At 43.5% G+C, this 12,885-nt stretch overlaps 1 protein-coding gene across 4 annotated transcripts in view; it reads right to left on the minus strand.

Moving 5' to 3' along the window:
* Positions 1–9,881, minus strand: part of LEF1 (lymphoid enhancer binding factor 1) — a 125,676-nt gene extending 115,795 nt beyond the window's left edge. For 3 of the 4 annotated variants that reach the window (XM_075929147.1, XM_075929148.1, XM_075929146.1), the window contains exons 1-3: positions 9,041–9,253; positions 6,642–6,705; positions 5,062–5,195 (exon numbers count right to left, since the gene is read on the minus strand). In XM_075929147.1, the coding sequence (XP_075785262.1) occupies positions 5,062–5,195; positions 6,642–6,705; positions 9,041–9,253 (411 nt within the window). 4 annotated transcript variants of the gene reach the window in all.
* Positions 9,882–12,885: the final 3,004 nt, after the last annotated feature.

Consider the following 12,885-nt stretch of genomic DNA (forward strand, 5'->3'; position numbering starts at 1 on the left):
TGTTGTTTTTTCAGTTACAGGTGAATACAGCCACCCCTCTGAAACTTTTCTCTACTTGGCACTTAATGTCGGCATCCAGCTCATACACCGAGTAAAATCAAATGTTCCAAGGGCCACGTTTTACTCCTCTCCAGACTGAATCAAATGAACTACCAACTTAAGTGCTAAGTTTTCTGCAGCTCCATGCATGATTTTTATGTGGTATTTAATAAGCAAAATTCACTTAACCTCAAATTTCATCTTAAAAAACAAAACAAACAAAAAAAGTGTGGGTTTTCAGTGCTTGTGAAAGAGCCTGGCTTGACAGTTTGGGCAAATGAACTGCTCTGTTTACCTATATGCTGCCTACAAGTATGCCATCACTCTGATTTTGTGGGGGGAGAGGAATGAAGCGGGAAAGCAAGTAGGGTAGAAAAGGAAAGTAACGGAGTAACAGGAGTAGTTTTGTCTAGGTCCCTTACAGGTCTTGATCTGTGACAATGCTCCCATTATCCATCCTCATCATATCTTGCACTAAGACCCATAAAATATCCATTCAACATTGAATTCCTGCTGACTATCCAGTTTCCCTGTAAGGGTCAATGTTGACATCTTCAAAAATGAAGCTTGCCTTCTTGAATGGTAAGTTTAAGAACTTAAGTTCTAAGTTTTTTGTAGCATAGCCAGGCAACCCCCCCTTCAAGCCCCACACTGTTCTCAGGCGCATGCATATAGTCCATAAACAAGTGCCCTACCCTGTTCCTGGAGGGATAGCTCCCAATAGCCAAAACACTTGAATACATTGTTAGTCTGTGTAACCACGTGTTCTTATCATTTTTTGTCCTAGGCTTTCTCCCAACTCTGTTTTATTCATCTTGAGACATAAGCACCTGAAGGCAGAAGCTCTCTTATGCATCTGTAGAGAACCTAGTACTGTCTGCTCTCCAAATACAATTGGAAATTTCCAACATCTTTCTCACAACTACTTCTCACATTCCTTCCTGTGGAACTTCCTAGTGAGTTTCATCTGCAGTGTCTATAGTGGAGCAGATCCACACCCTTTTTCAATATCGCTGAAAATATTCTTCGGTCTATTTAATAATTCCAGCTGCTAATCAAAAAACAGTTTGGCTATTAAAAAAACTCTCACTTTCTACAAGGCATGTATGTACGGATATGAGAGAGGAGTGGAAATGGAGTTGAAGCACGTCTATACAATACAATATAAACCCTAATCCCTAGAAAAGAGATACATTTCCTAGCATTGTAGGAATTTTGAGGAATTTTTTAAAATACTGTACAAAAGGTTTTATTAAGGTTTTGCTTCAAGAACGCTAATTGAAACTAATCTTGCTCAAAGGGGAAAAAACAAACAGCAGCTGCCTACTTTCTCCCATCTTCAACACCCACACTATGCACCAACTAAGAGAAACCACAAAGAGAACTCTCAATCTAACAGGACTCATATTCACCAGGTGTTATTGTGGTTTTCATATTATTCTGCATGTGCATATCACTTTTACTAGAGCTACCTAAACGAATTTCTTTGCTCTTTCGCCTACCCAACTATCTGATAAGGAGTATACTGTTATCGTGGCTTCTATTCTACAATGCTGAAAGTGTAGAAAAGCTTGTTGCTTTTTTTCTGCAAGAAATAAATGAAAGATACCTTACCAGGGTGGGGGAAGAACCCACGAGGAGAGAGTAGCCTAACCCTAGTAAAACTGATCATAAACTTTCATCTCTCTACATCAATAATAATGTCAGTACCAGTTTATTAATTTTCCTCTATCAGGGTTTAGTATGCATCTTGCACTTTAATCAGAAACTAAACTGTAGAGTCAAGCTATAGTAAAGTCCAGCCAAAGAATCAGGTGTACATGGAGAAAACTTTAAGTGTTTTAAACAGCACCTTTTTTAGTCATTTTTCCATTGTTCTAAAATGTTCAGTAATCTTGATTATAGTTTTTCACAGCATGACTAGTGACAGCATTGTTCTTCGTCTCCCAAATCCAATTATTTTGACTTAATGAAAACTTAGCTACAGACATCACTGGTAGTGGTGCCCTGTATGTAAGATCTAGAAGAATCTCTGTTGTACCTGCGGCAAGGAGTCCTGTGGCACCTTATAGACTAACCGAAGTGTTGGAGCATAAGCTTTCGTGGGCAAAGACCCACTTCGTCAGATGCATCCCACGAAAGCTTATGCTCCAACACTTCGGTTAGTCTATAAGGTGCCACAGGACTCCTCGCCGGTTTTGCAGATTCAGACTAACACGGCTACCCCTTTGTTGTACTTGAGGTTCCAGAGGGGAAAAAAAGTTCAAGATGAATATTTGGCCATGTTTGCCTAACCCAAACTGCAAGCCTCAGGCACAAGTAGCCCCATTGGCCTGACTGGGAATGGCCTTGAAATACAGAAGTCAGACTACACCTATGGTTGAATGACCCAACCCTGCTGACAGACAGTCCACATCTTTATGCATGTACACAATGCCATTAAGATCTGCAGGCCTATTCACATGTGTAGAGTTAAGCATGTGCAATCTTGTCAGGATCAGGGCCTGAACTCGTATCCCTGTCCTCTGAAAGAAAAGCTGGTTTTATACTTTTGTATTTAAATATAATGAAATAAAATTGTGTTAATCAGAAAGGGCCACCACAGCTAATATGTTCCATTTACTGGATTATCTGTGCATAAGCAAATCAGATAGTAGTGTGAAAAAACTCAGTATCCCAAGGTGGTTTCAAATTCTAACACCTCAAATCAAGGGATGCAGTAAATAAGTAGTTCCTGTGTTATGCAAATGAAGAATCTCAGGTATATCACAAGGCTACTCTACACGCAAATGGTCAGACAACTGTGATGAGAGGATGAGAGCCTGGGTCTCTTAAAATCTACTTATCTAAACTGTTTTTCAATCTTGCTATCTGAAAGGAAACAGAGGGAAGTTGAATGGGTGACAGTTAGAAGCCCACCAAAGGTAGAGAGCAGAAGTGAAGAGGTGGGAAGGCATAACTGCTTACCACACAGGTTGTGGTTAATGACAGAGTGAGTATCATCTTCTATAATACAGTGTTTTGATCTCTCTCTCTCTCTCATACACACACACACTCACACACATTAAAAACAGCTGTCAAGTATAAAAAACAAAAGATGTTAGTTCAATTTAAAAAAATTAACTCAAGTATCTAGCCTCGTGGTTAAGTCTGGAGATTTCAGTTTATGGTCAACATTAGCATATTACAAGAACCCTATTTTACAATTATTGTGGTGCTGCTCTAACATGCAAGAACACGGAACTAAATTAATCCCTTAGACATCAGGCTAGGATGGAAAGCAGATGCATTTTATCTCCCCCTCTCTCCCCAATATCACAATAGCTACTCACACATTTTTACAGTACAAAGAACCTGATCAATTTGGTCTGAAATATCAACTATTATACTATCTGCAGAAATGTACCAGTCATGCACAAGAAAATAACCAGTGGTTCATTGTGATACATTTAAGAACAATTTTGAGATTTTAAAATCTCTAGTTATTTTTATAGGCAACATTAAGAAGTTGAATTTTTTTTGGTTCCAAATCTTGCATTCATTAGTGTTTCTTGGAGGTAAAGGAAATAGTACAGGGTTTTACTAAATTCCTGTTCTTCAAGGAGACACAGATCTGAGCATTAAAGACTTCCATGTGACTGCATTCTTTTTGTCAGCAAATCAGAACTGCAATATTTTCTGTCAACTATTTTTATTTTACATATCTTTTAGCAGAAGCCTATATAGAAAGACTATACTGGATATAGTATGAATGCTTCAAAATTAAGCATATAGACCTTCAAACGGATAGAAAAAAAACAGGTTTTGCCACCTTCTTATTCAAGTCAGATTTAAGACACAAAACTATAAAAGCATTACATGCCTTTGATTTTTATTCTTTCAAATGTACATAAGATTGCACAGTACAAGACAGAAGCATGTAGAAGGTTTCAGAAGCACATTTCAGAAGGCCACAACCTATTGTCTCATTCTGAATTCAAGCACCTTCATCTGGTGGAGACTGTCTCCAGTGTTTAAGTATAATATTTTGCTGTTAAAAATACCAATATGGACTAGTTCAAAGTTTAAAAAAAATCAGAACTGAAACAAGTTATAGGATAGAGATGTTGCCAAAAATACTTTTCTTACTAGTTTTTCATTACTAGAAAAAATGCAATGTGTATAACAAATAAAATGTAGGAAATTATTTCCTAATGTCTATGGCCTTCCACAACACACAAACTTCTGGTTTTCAAAGATAATTCTGCTAATGCAATTTCCTCAACTAAAATTAAATTTCCAAAAAAACCCTCAGTAATTTACCAAAAACATTTCAGAATTTTCTATTCTAATACAGGTGTCAATCAGGTTCACTTCTACATCAACCGGAGAAAATTACATATCTTGACAGTAAATGAAAGTCAATGGCCATCATGGTAGCGCACAAACAAAAGTTGCTCTCAACTACATCTTAGTTTATCTACAGTTGTTTCACATGCTATCACAGATGACTCCCCTGTTTGCTTTATCTTAAACTATGCTTTTGGTTCCAAGTGACATTCAATGGCACAGACCTGACAACTTCACACAGAGTAGTCTAATAAATATCAGCTAAGGAAAACCACGTATCAGCTATTTTTGAGTGTCATGTACAGATTAGCAATTCTAGTAGTCCTATCCCCAATCCTCTATCTTCCCTCATAAGCAGGAGACACTAAAGACAGTATAGTAGTGCTTCTGTCCTTTCCCTTCATTCTAAAGGTAGCATTTACACCATTCCATCACAACTTATACCATAAAGTTATTTTTTCAGCCTTATTCAACCACACAACAATACTTCAGTTATTAGATGTGCAGCTTTTCTTCCACCATTCCAATCAAAATCCTCAGGAAGTATATATATTATTTGAAAATAGAATACAGAATAGCAATGCATTGTTCATCTTAGTTGCATTTAGCATAAAGATAAATAATATCAAAAGCATATACTGAACAGAAAACCATTTGTCTCTCCAAGGACTGTTTGTGTAACAGGTAACTCACTGTTCTAGGGATGGGTGGAGACAGAGATCCATTAGACATGTAGGGGTCATTATTCATATTTGGCATCATGATATACCCAGAATAACCCGAGTAGGATGGGCCTTTGCTGTATAAGCCACCATCTGGATGTTTTCCTGTGAAAGAAAATAAGTGGAGGCTAAATTAACAACTCTTAAGCTTTTCTGGCACATTAGAGGCTTTTCACAGTAAGAAATTCACAATATTTGTAAAAGTCTTTTGGGGGCTGGAGGAAACATATTGCTAAGGATTCATTTAATTTTGTATTGCATTTCCGTCAACAGTTACTCCCTTAAATGGCTTATTAACAGACACTTGTTAGGAATTGCATTTAGGACATGGGAAGACTTCAGTATAACCAGTCTATTTTATAAGTCACAAACAAAGACTGGACTAGGATGATTTGCTTAAGAGCTTCAAAGAACAGACACATGCCTAATGTACTACTACATTTGATTCTAAAGTTACTTGATAGTCTTTTTGGTGTGTGCCTGTAAATTTTAGAAACAATACGCAACACACGATTCCTAGGCTATGTGGGTGCATATTCTTGCATGAACAATAAGCAATGCTACAGATATTAAATCCCAGCAATGGAAATCAAATTTATAAAGTAGTAAGTCTCTCATTTTAAGTAGCATCTGTTGGAACTGTCCTGCATATAGACTTCTCCCATCAGTTCCACAGCTGGTTGCAGAGAAGTGCAGTATTACAGTTAGACAGAACCACTTCCTTCACTAGCTGGCATACTGCATGTATGAATAATTCTTTCTGGTCATGCTAATTGAAAGCTATTAAAGAGAACAGGAATACAGGCTGGTGTACAAGGATACCCTACTGCTTATTGGGGCCTATTCAAAACAAAGGAGGTTCCACTTCTAATTTGTTTAATATCTAATTTAAATAATAAAAGCTGTTAACAAGGACTGAGACTGAAGAAAAGCTGAAGCCCCAAACTTAATGTGAAACTCTCATTTCAGTTCAGAAGATCATCCTTATGAACTAAAGCCCCATTATAAAAATATACTGATCCTCATCCTATATTAGTGTCCAGCTTTCTAAACTAAAAATGTGTAGTCAGCTTCACGCATCTTCCTTAATGAAGTATTAGAGATCACTAATTTGCACATCAAAAGGTTAGACGTTTTTCTGATTTTAAGGCATGTTTAAAGTGGCAGAACTTGGGTTGGAAAGCGAGCGTACAACTTCTTAATATACATAACTCAGTAGGTTTGTCAGAACGAGGGAAGCAAGACAACATTTATATATGAACCACTGATATTCTAAAAATAGTTATTTCTTCAGTAAAAAGATCCGGTTGGCCTATTTACTTCAACTGGCAATCAACTGAAATACCATTTAGTTACTTAAGTAGGATGAATGCACACCAAATGTAATTTTACTCAGTTTTGAAAACGTTTGTATTTTTCCATAAACACACATATACACCCAAGTCCAACTGACTGCTAACTAAAAAAGCATTATTAAAATTACAGCTGCATACACATTGAGAGGGGCATAAATAAAGTCACAATGTAAAGTAAAGAATAAGTACATCTCACCTTCTTCAGAATGTTCTCTGCCTTTGTCATGATAGGATTCCTGACCTTGGGCTTGCCTGGAAACCTAACCACACAGAATCCACTATTAAAAATAAGTATTTTTATGCATATCTGTTCACTTTTGCTAACGACTCAATCTTTCAAAAAGTAATACAAAATTAGTGAGTGTCTCAGTCAAGAGAAGCAATTGTATTTTTGTTCTACTTTCTCACTCCCTTGACTCATGCTGAAAAGGAAGTGAGCTATAACAGAATGGTCTTTTTTATTACAAATGCAATTACCATGTGGTTCTGCAGAGCAGTTCTAGCACAAGTAGTGCACTCAATTTACTGAAGGAGCTTATTTCTTAAAAACACTTTAAAGCTTTAAGAATCAAAATAGTATTCCTAAACTGAATACTTTTCATGAAAACTGAGTGTCCCATTATATGGACCTTTAAAAATTCCATCCTTATTTTTAAATTATTCCCATGTTAGTAAATTGCTACCAAAACAGGTTATTCAAAACCTTTAAAGAGTTTATACTGTAATTAATGCTCTGACCTCTGATTTTACTGAAGAAATTTCATGGTTACTTTAGGCCTAATGCTATTATAGGATCCTGTGATTAATAGGTACTTGCTTGTCCTGAGCTATGAAACTGAAATATGAAGGAGAGAGAAGGTCCTCCTGCATACACACACTAAAAGGGTGTTTAGTAGGCACTTAAAATATGTCAGTGCAACCCCACAGATTCATTTTTAAAGCTATTTTTACAACATGCAGTTTGGCTAGATCATGAGACAGGCTGGAACTGAAAAAAAGCCAGCTAAGCTTTTGGATAGTCCCCTACTGGAAGTTGCAATAGAAGCCAAGAACCAGCATGTCTCCTCTGAGTCTCTTATGACTAAAGAGAAAGGTTGTTTCGATAGTTGGCAGTGCTGATCTACTGTCAAAAATAAGACTTCCGATGTCAAAGCAAGGTAACTACTACTGTGTTTATCGACTGCTGATCTCAGTGCCAATCCCCTGTTCTGACTGTATTGGCTTACTGCAAATGAACTCCCAAACAATACGGATCCACCTTCCATTATCCCTGCAAAGCCATGCCTTTCATTAGTCACTAGAAGTAGCACTGTATTAACTCCAGAAGTACACAGTCCTTTTAGTTGCTCATTCTGGTTCCCTAGGCTCATGCCCAACTGAAATGCAGCGATTAAAAAAACTGGTCAATATAATGATTGAGATGCAATCAAACTCAAGTGTGACACCGCATAAATCTTGGCCAGCAATCTCTGATCTTCATTCAAACCCATCACTAACACCAAAAATTCATGTAGTGACGTGAATGCACCAGCTGTTTCCCCTTCGTCCACGGCGACAAGTTAGCCGTCTAAAAAAATGTGCCTTCCCAATGCAATGACTTCTCCCCATATCCTCCTGTATTTGGAGTAAACCCCGAGACTTTTCTAGACCTGTTTTTTCAATGTTGTCACACAGGCCAATGCATTGTACTGAAAGAGATGGGCCACGGCCACCCTTTCTCCACGAAAATTCCTATCAGATGCTGATCGATAAAGCAACTTATTCCCCCCCCCCCTTTTTTTTTAAAGAAAAGGTAAAAGCTCCAGCTAGCTCCCTCCCACAAGTACCCACGTGTCTCTATTTACCCTGCTCGGATCGCTTGCCTGACTGTACCTATCGAGGCGCTCGAGCCGAAGGAGCCCCTAAGCAAAGCACAAGCTTGATAATGCTCGGGCCAAGGCTCCAGGAAAGGGTTTTTATCTCAGCACCGGCTGGAGCACACGAGGCAGACTGGGGAGGGAGCGCGCCGACGGGGTCGTGCTGAATCGATAATCCCGGGTCTGCCAACCCGTTGAGCCCCAACGGGGGGAGGAGGCCAGGGCAGATCAAAGCCCTGCCGGTAGGGAATGAAATGCTCGCTCTCGCACACAGCTCTCCGGCTCGCAGAGGTCGGCGTGTCCGCTTCCCCCCCGCCCAACCTGTGCAACTCTCACTCCCGAGCGCCTTCCCTCCCATTCAGGGGAAACTTGGCGGCTTGGTGTACAAAGCGCTTTGATGAAAACCGCGTCTGCTGCCGACGTCCTGTTTTCCTTTGCGCACCACCCCCCGGCCCCGCTCCTTTAATTTCTCCTGCACTGAAGAAGAGGTGCCAGGAGAGGTGCCCACGGCGCTGCTCGCCTGTGACTTGTGTGTTCACCCAGTCCTGGCCACTCCGGGTGGTGTGAACCCCGAGGGCTGGCGGGAACCCCGGGGCCTCAGAGCCCTCTGCTGAGGCGTGCTGCTCTGCCCTGGCACTGCCCAGCTCCAGAGCCGCCCTTCTCCCCAAACCTCTCTCCGTGCCCCTGGTGTGAACCCCCCCCGGTCCCCCGCCGCCGCTGGCTGCCCGGCCCCGCTCACCTCGTGCCCATTGCTGCTGGGGGTGATCTCGGACTCGTTCACCAGCGAGGACTTGATGTCAGCCAAGTCGCCTTCTTCCTCCGGGTGGCTGATCTCGGCGAAGATTTTCTCTTTCTGAGGGTCGCCTTCGTCTTTGAACGGGATCATTTCATCGGTTGCGCACAGCTCCGGGTCCCCCCCGCCGCCGCCTCCGGCGCCCGACAGCTGAGGCATAATTGCCCTTCAATGCCTGCGCCGCCCGGGGAACAACAACAGCACAGGGAATAAGAATATGATTATGATCAAGTCTCCACGAGCATCGGCCGCTTGCCCTCCCCTCCCCATGCCCTCTTCCCGCGGGAGCGTGGAGCCAGGCTCAGCCACCCGGAGGGAAGGAGGTCTGTCTGTCTGTCTGACTTGTTGGGCCGTCTGCGGCCGTGGAAAGGGGGGGGGGGAACACAGGCACTTTTCTCCTCCTCTCTCTCCCCAGCTGCGGCTGCAAGAGGGCAGAAGTGTTGGGAGCCCTCCTGGATAAGCCTGGATCTTCTCCGGGCCTTTTTCTTTCTTACAGCCACCTCCTCCCTCCGCCTGGGTCCCATCCCCCGCCTCCCCAGCCGCCAGCGAACGGGGGCGAGAGGGTCCTGCCAGAGCAGAGCCCGCAGCGGCTTCCCTGCTGCAGCCGCGGCTCGCTGCTTCTCCGAGCCGCCAGGGCGCTCCGGCTGGGGGGGGTGGGATGCTACAAAGTTTGCCTCTGAAGTGAAGTTGCCCCCCCCCCCCCCCGGGCAGCCCGGCCACACGCACCGAGACTCTTGGCTTTTGTCCTCGCGTGTTGCTCCGAGCGCTGCTCTCTCCCCCGCTGCTCTTCGCTGGGCCCGGCTGCGGCGGGCGCCGGGGGGGCCTTGGAGCAACAGGATAACGCGCAGCCCCCCACGCGTGGGGCGGATGTCACAGCGCCAGCCGGCGGGGGCCGAAAGGGAAAGTTCTCTCCCGAGCGAGGAGTCTCCGCGGTCCGAGGCGCCCCTGCATTCACCGCCCCTAGAGGGGGCCAGCCCCGTCTCCCAGAGCCGCCTGCTGCAGGCCGGGCATGGAGCCCCCCATGGAGAAGGGAGACCCCCCCCCAGCAGCTGCCGCCCCCCTTCGCCTGCCCAGGTGCAGCTGCCGCCCGGCCCTAACAATCCACGCGCGCTCCCTCGGCTCCCTCCTCTCCCGGACTGGGGCTGCGGCCCGGGGCTTTCGGGAGCCGGCGGGGCGCGTTCTCCTGGCCCGGGCGAGACTCTCCAGGGCAGCAAGGGGAGCGGGACGGACCAAGCGCGCTCGCCCGAGCTCCGGCGGTGCGAAGTGGGAGCCAGTGTCTGCAATGTAACTTTAACATCCCCTCCACCCACTCCGCCTCCCCCCCCCCCGCCTTCTCTCTGTGGACAGGGTGGGGGCGGGGGGAGAAGATGAAAGCGAAGCCGCCGCTCTGATTGACAGCCCGTTGATAGACGCTCGGGAGAGGGAAGGGAAATGGATCCGCGCAGCAGCCCGGCTTAGCTGGCTCGAGTGCGAAGTGCCAAGCCCCGGGGAGGGCTGCAGCCTCCTCATTCAGTACAAAGCCGTCGCCTCGGCCAGCGTAAGCTAGTACCGAGGAGTCGGGAAAGCCATCGCTTCGTTTATTTCCAGCGCAGGAAAAGGGGGAGAGGGTAGAAAACAGGCGGTCGGAAGGGGCATGGGAAAAATATAAAAATCATTCTTTTGGTAAAAGTGTAGAACTACTTGCATGGTGCACACCAGCAGCAGCCAGTGATGATTTTGCAAGTTCTCGGCATCGTGCGGTCACGTTGATTTATTTCTATAACGCGGAGCCGCAAAGGGGACGGTGAAGGGACATAGGACCCCCAAACGGCGGAGGCTTATCAGTCGCCCCCCAAATGACTACCCGTCCCCAGAAAGGCAAATAATCGTTATCTCAACATCCCACAGACAAATCTGGAACAAGGATGTTTTTAGGGCTGCCTTGTTAAGACTTCCTCTTTTTTTTTTTTTTTTGGAGGGAGTGGGACCGCATGCGCATGAAATTGTCCGCAGAGCAAAAGAGGTACTATGTTCTCTTTTAAAAACGTTCGCAGTCATTTCAGATGAAGGGCAGTGTTATTAGATCATCATTAAACCTAGAGCAAGCCAGCAACTGACTGAGAGAAGTACCTGGCCAGTAGCCCTGGAAGGGACAATGAGATAAACCAGTCCTGAAGGGGTCATGTTTCAAGTCATCAAAATAAACTGGGTAATAAAAATTTTAGGACTAGCGAAAGAAACCCCTTTCCCTCATCATCCCCTTCAGTTGGAATTTGGATTATTTTGTTAGCCCCATGTGTTAACAGCACCCACGGTATCTGTATAAAACAACCAGCGCTCAGGGCATTTGGAAATGTCCTTAATGTGCATTTACTCTAATTATTGTACGTGGCATAGTGAAAATACGTTGTGCGGGAAACAGCTGAAATTACTTTGGCTTGGGAAGTCTAAAACTCATGTCTTGTATAGTCATTATAAAATTGACAATTATGCAAGTTCAAGAATACGATGAAATAGAAACAAAGATATTTTTAATCCATTTTAATTATACTCCTCATAAGAGACACGTAGAAGGCAAACCATGTTCTCGGCGACCTAATCGTGAAAGTTAGGCTGAATTTCCAAAAGTTAAATATTTTCTTTACATCATTTCCTATGCAAACGGCAATTAAAATCCAGTGGGGATATAAAACGGATACATCCTGATAAGAAAATAGAAAAAGAGAAATAGGAATATGTTTGTCACGTTAAACCAGTGGCACTAAATACATAAGAAAGCAAGACATTAAAAATAGACTCCTCCCCCCCCAAAAAAGAAGTTAAACTGTACAATGTCTCCTTAATGAAATACTCTCTTGAAGATAAGGAGGAGTCCTCCGTCTTTTTAGAGACTAACAGATTTATTAGAGCATAAACTTTCGTGGGTGAAACCCACATAATCTCTGAGAGATGTCTTGAAGATGGTTTGAGTAGTCATTAAGAGGCGGTTGTTTGGAAAATGGGGGAAGTGATTATTTGTAAAGTCTGGTATTTACTCCTAATTCAAATCCTATTTTCTCCTTCATGTTAATTGTGGGGACTTCCATATTCATTGCCGCACACCTCCCTTCGCGCTCCGGATTACTGCAGGCAAGAAAAACGAGTTTCAGCTACCTAAGGGGACTCAATTTAGCGGAGGAGAAGGAGCAGAAGATGTTGCATTCGCTGTATTCGAGCAGGGACCGTCTATTTTGGAAAACTAACGGAGCCCATTAGATGCCCTAGGAATTTTCTTTAACATACATATGTGATTTTAATGACTTGATCGTATTTGCAGGTATTGCTGTCCTGCTCTTGTCGAATTGAAAGGGAACTCGTGGTAGCCCAAAAGGGTTCGCTGACAGATCCCGAGTCAATTAGCTTTATCATGAAGATTTTAAAAAATATGCAGATGTTTTCAACCTTTTGGAATGATTAAAAAAACCCAAATCTTGAACAGTCAGGAGACTATACTAATTGTCGCGACCGTTAGCATGTGGGTCTCCAATCTACATGCAAACACTCATGTATCTGCTCTATAGGGATGGCATTAAATCCGGAGGCAACGTGGTCAGGATTAAATCCTTTCCAGTCCAAAGAGATTGGTGTCGATGTTGCTGTTGTTTACTAGGCAGAATACTGGAAAAGGGGGCGGGAGTTGTTTCCCTTTCCACGGTGTGAGTTTTCACGCGGCGGATTTAACAATTAGCGAGAGATGTGTTTGTGTTTTGTCCTGGATCTCTGCTTTCCTTACGTACTGGCTTTCTCTGGGTGGAGGTCCAAACAAAAGGGGT

The sequence above is a fragment of the Pelodiscus sinensis genome, chromosome 5 (assembly GCF_049634645.1).
Source record: "Pelodiscus sinensis isolate JC-2024 chromosome 5, ASM4963464v1, whole genome shotgun sequence".
Lineage (NCBI taxonomy): Eukaryota > Metazoa > Chordata > Testudines > Trionychidae > Pelodiscus > Pelodiscus sinensis.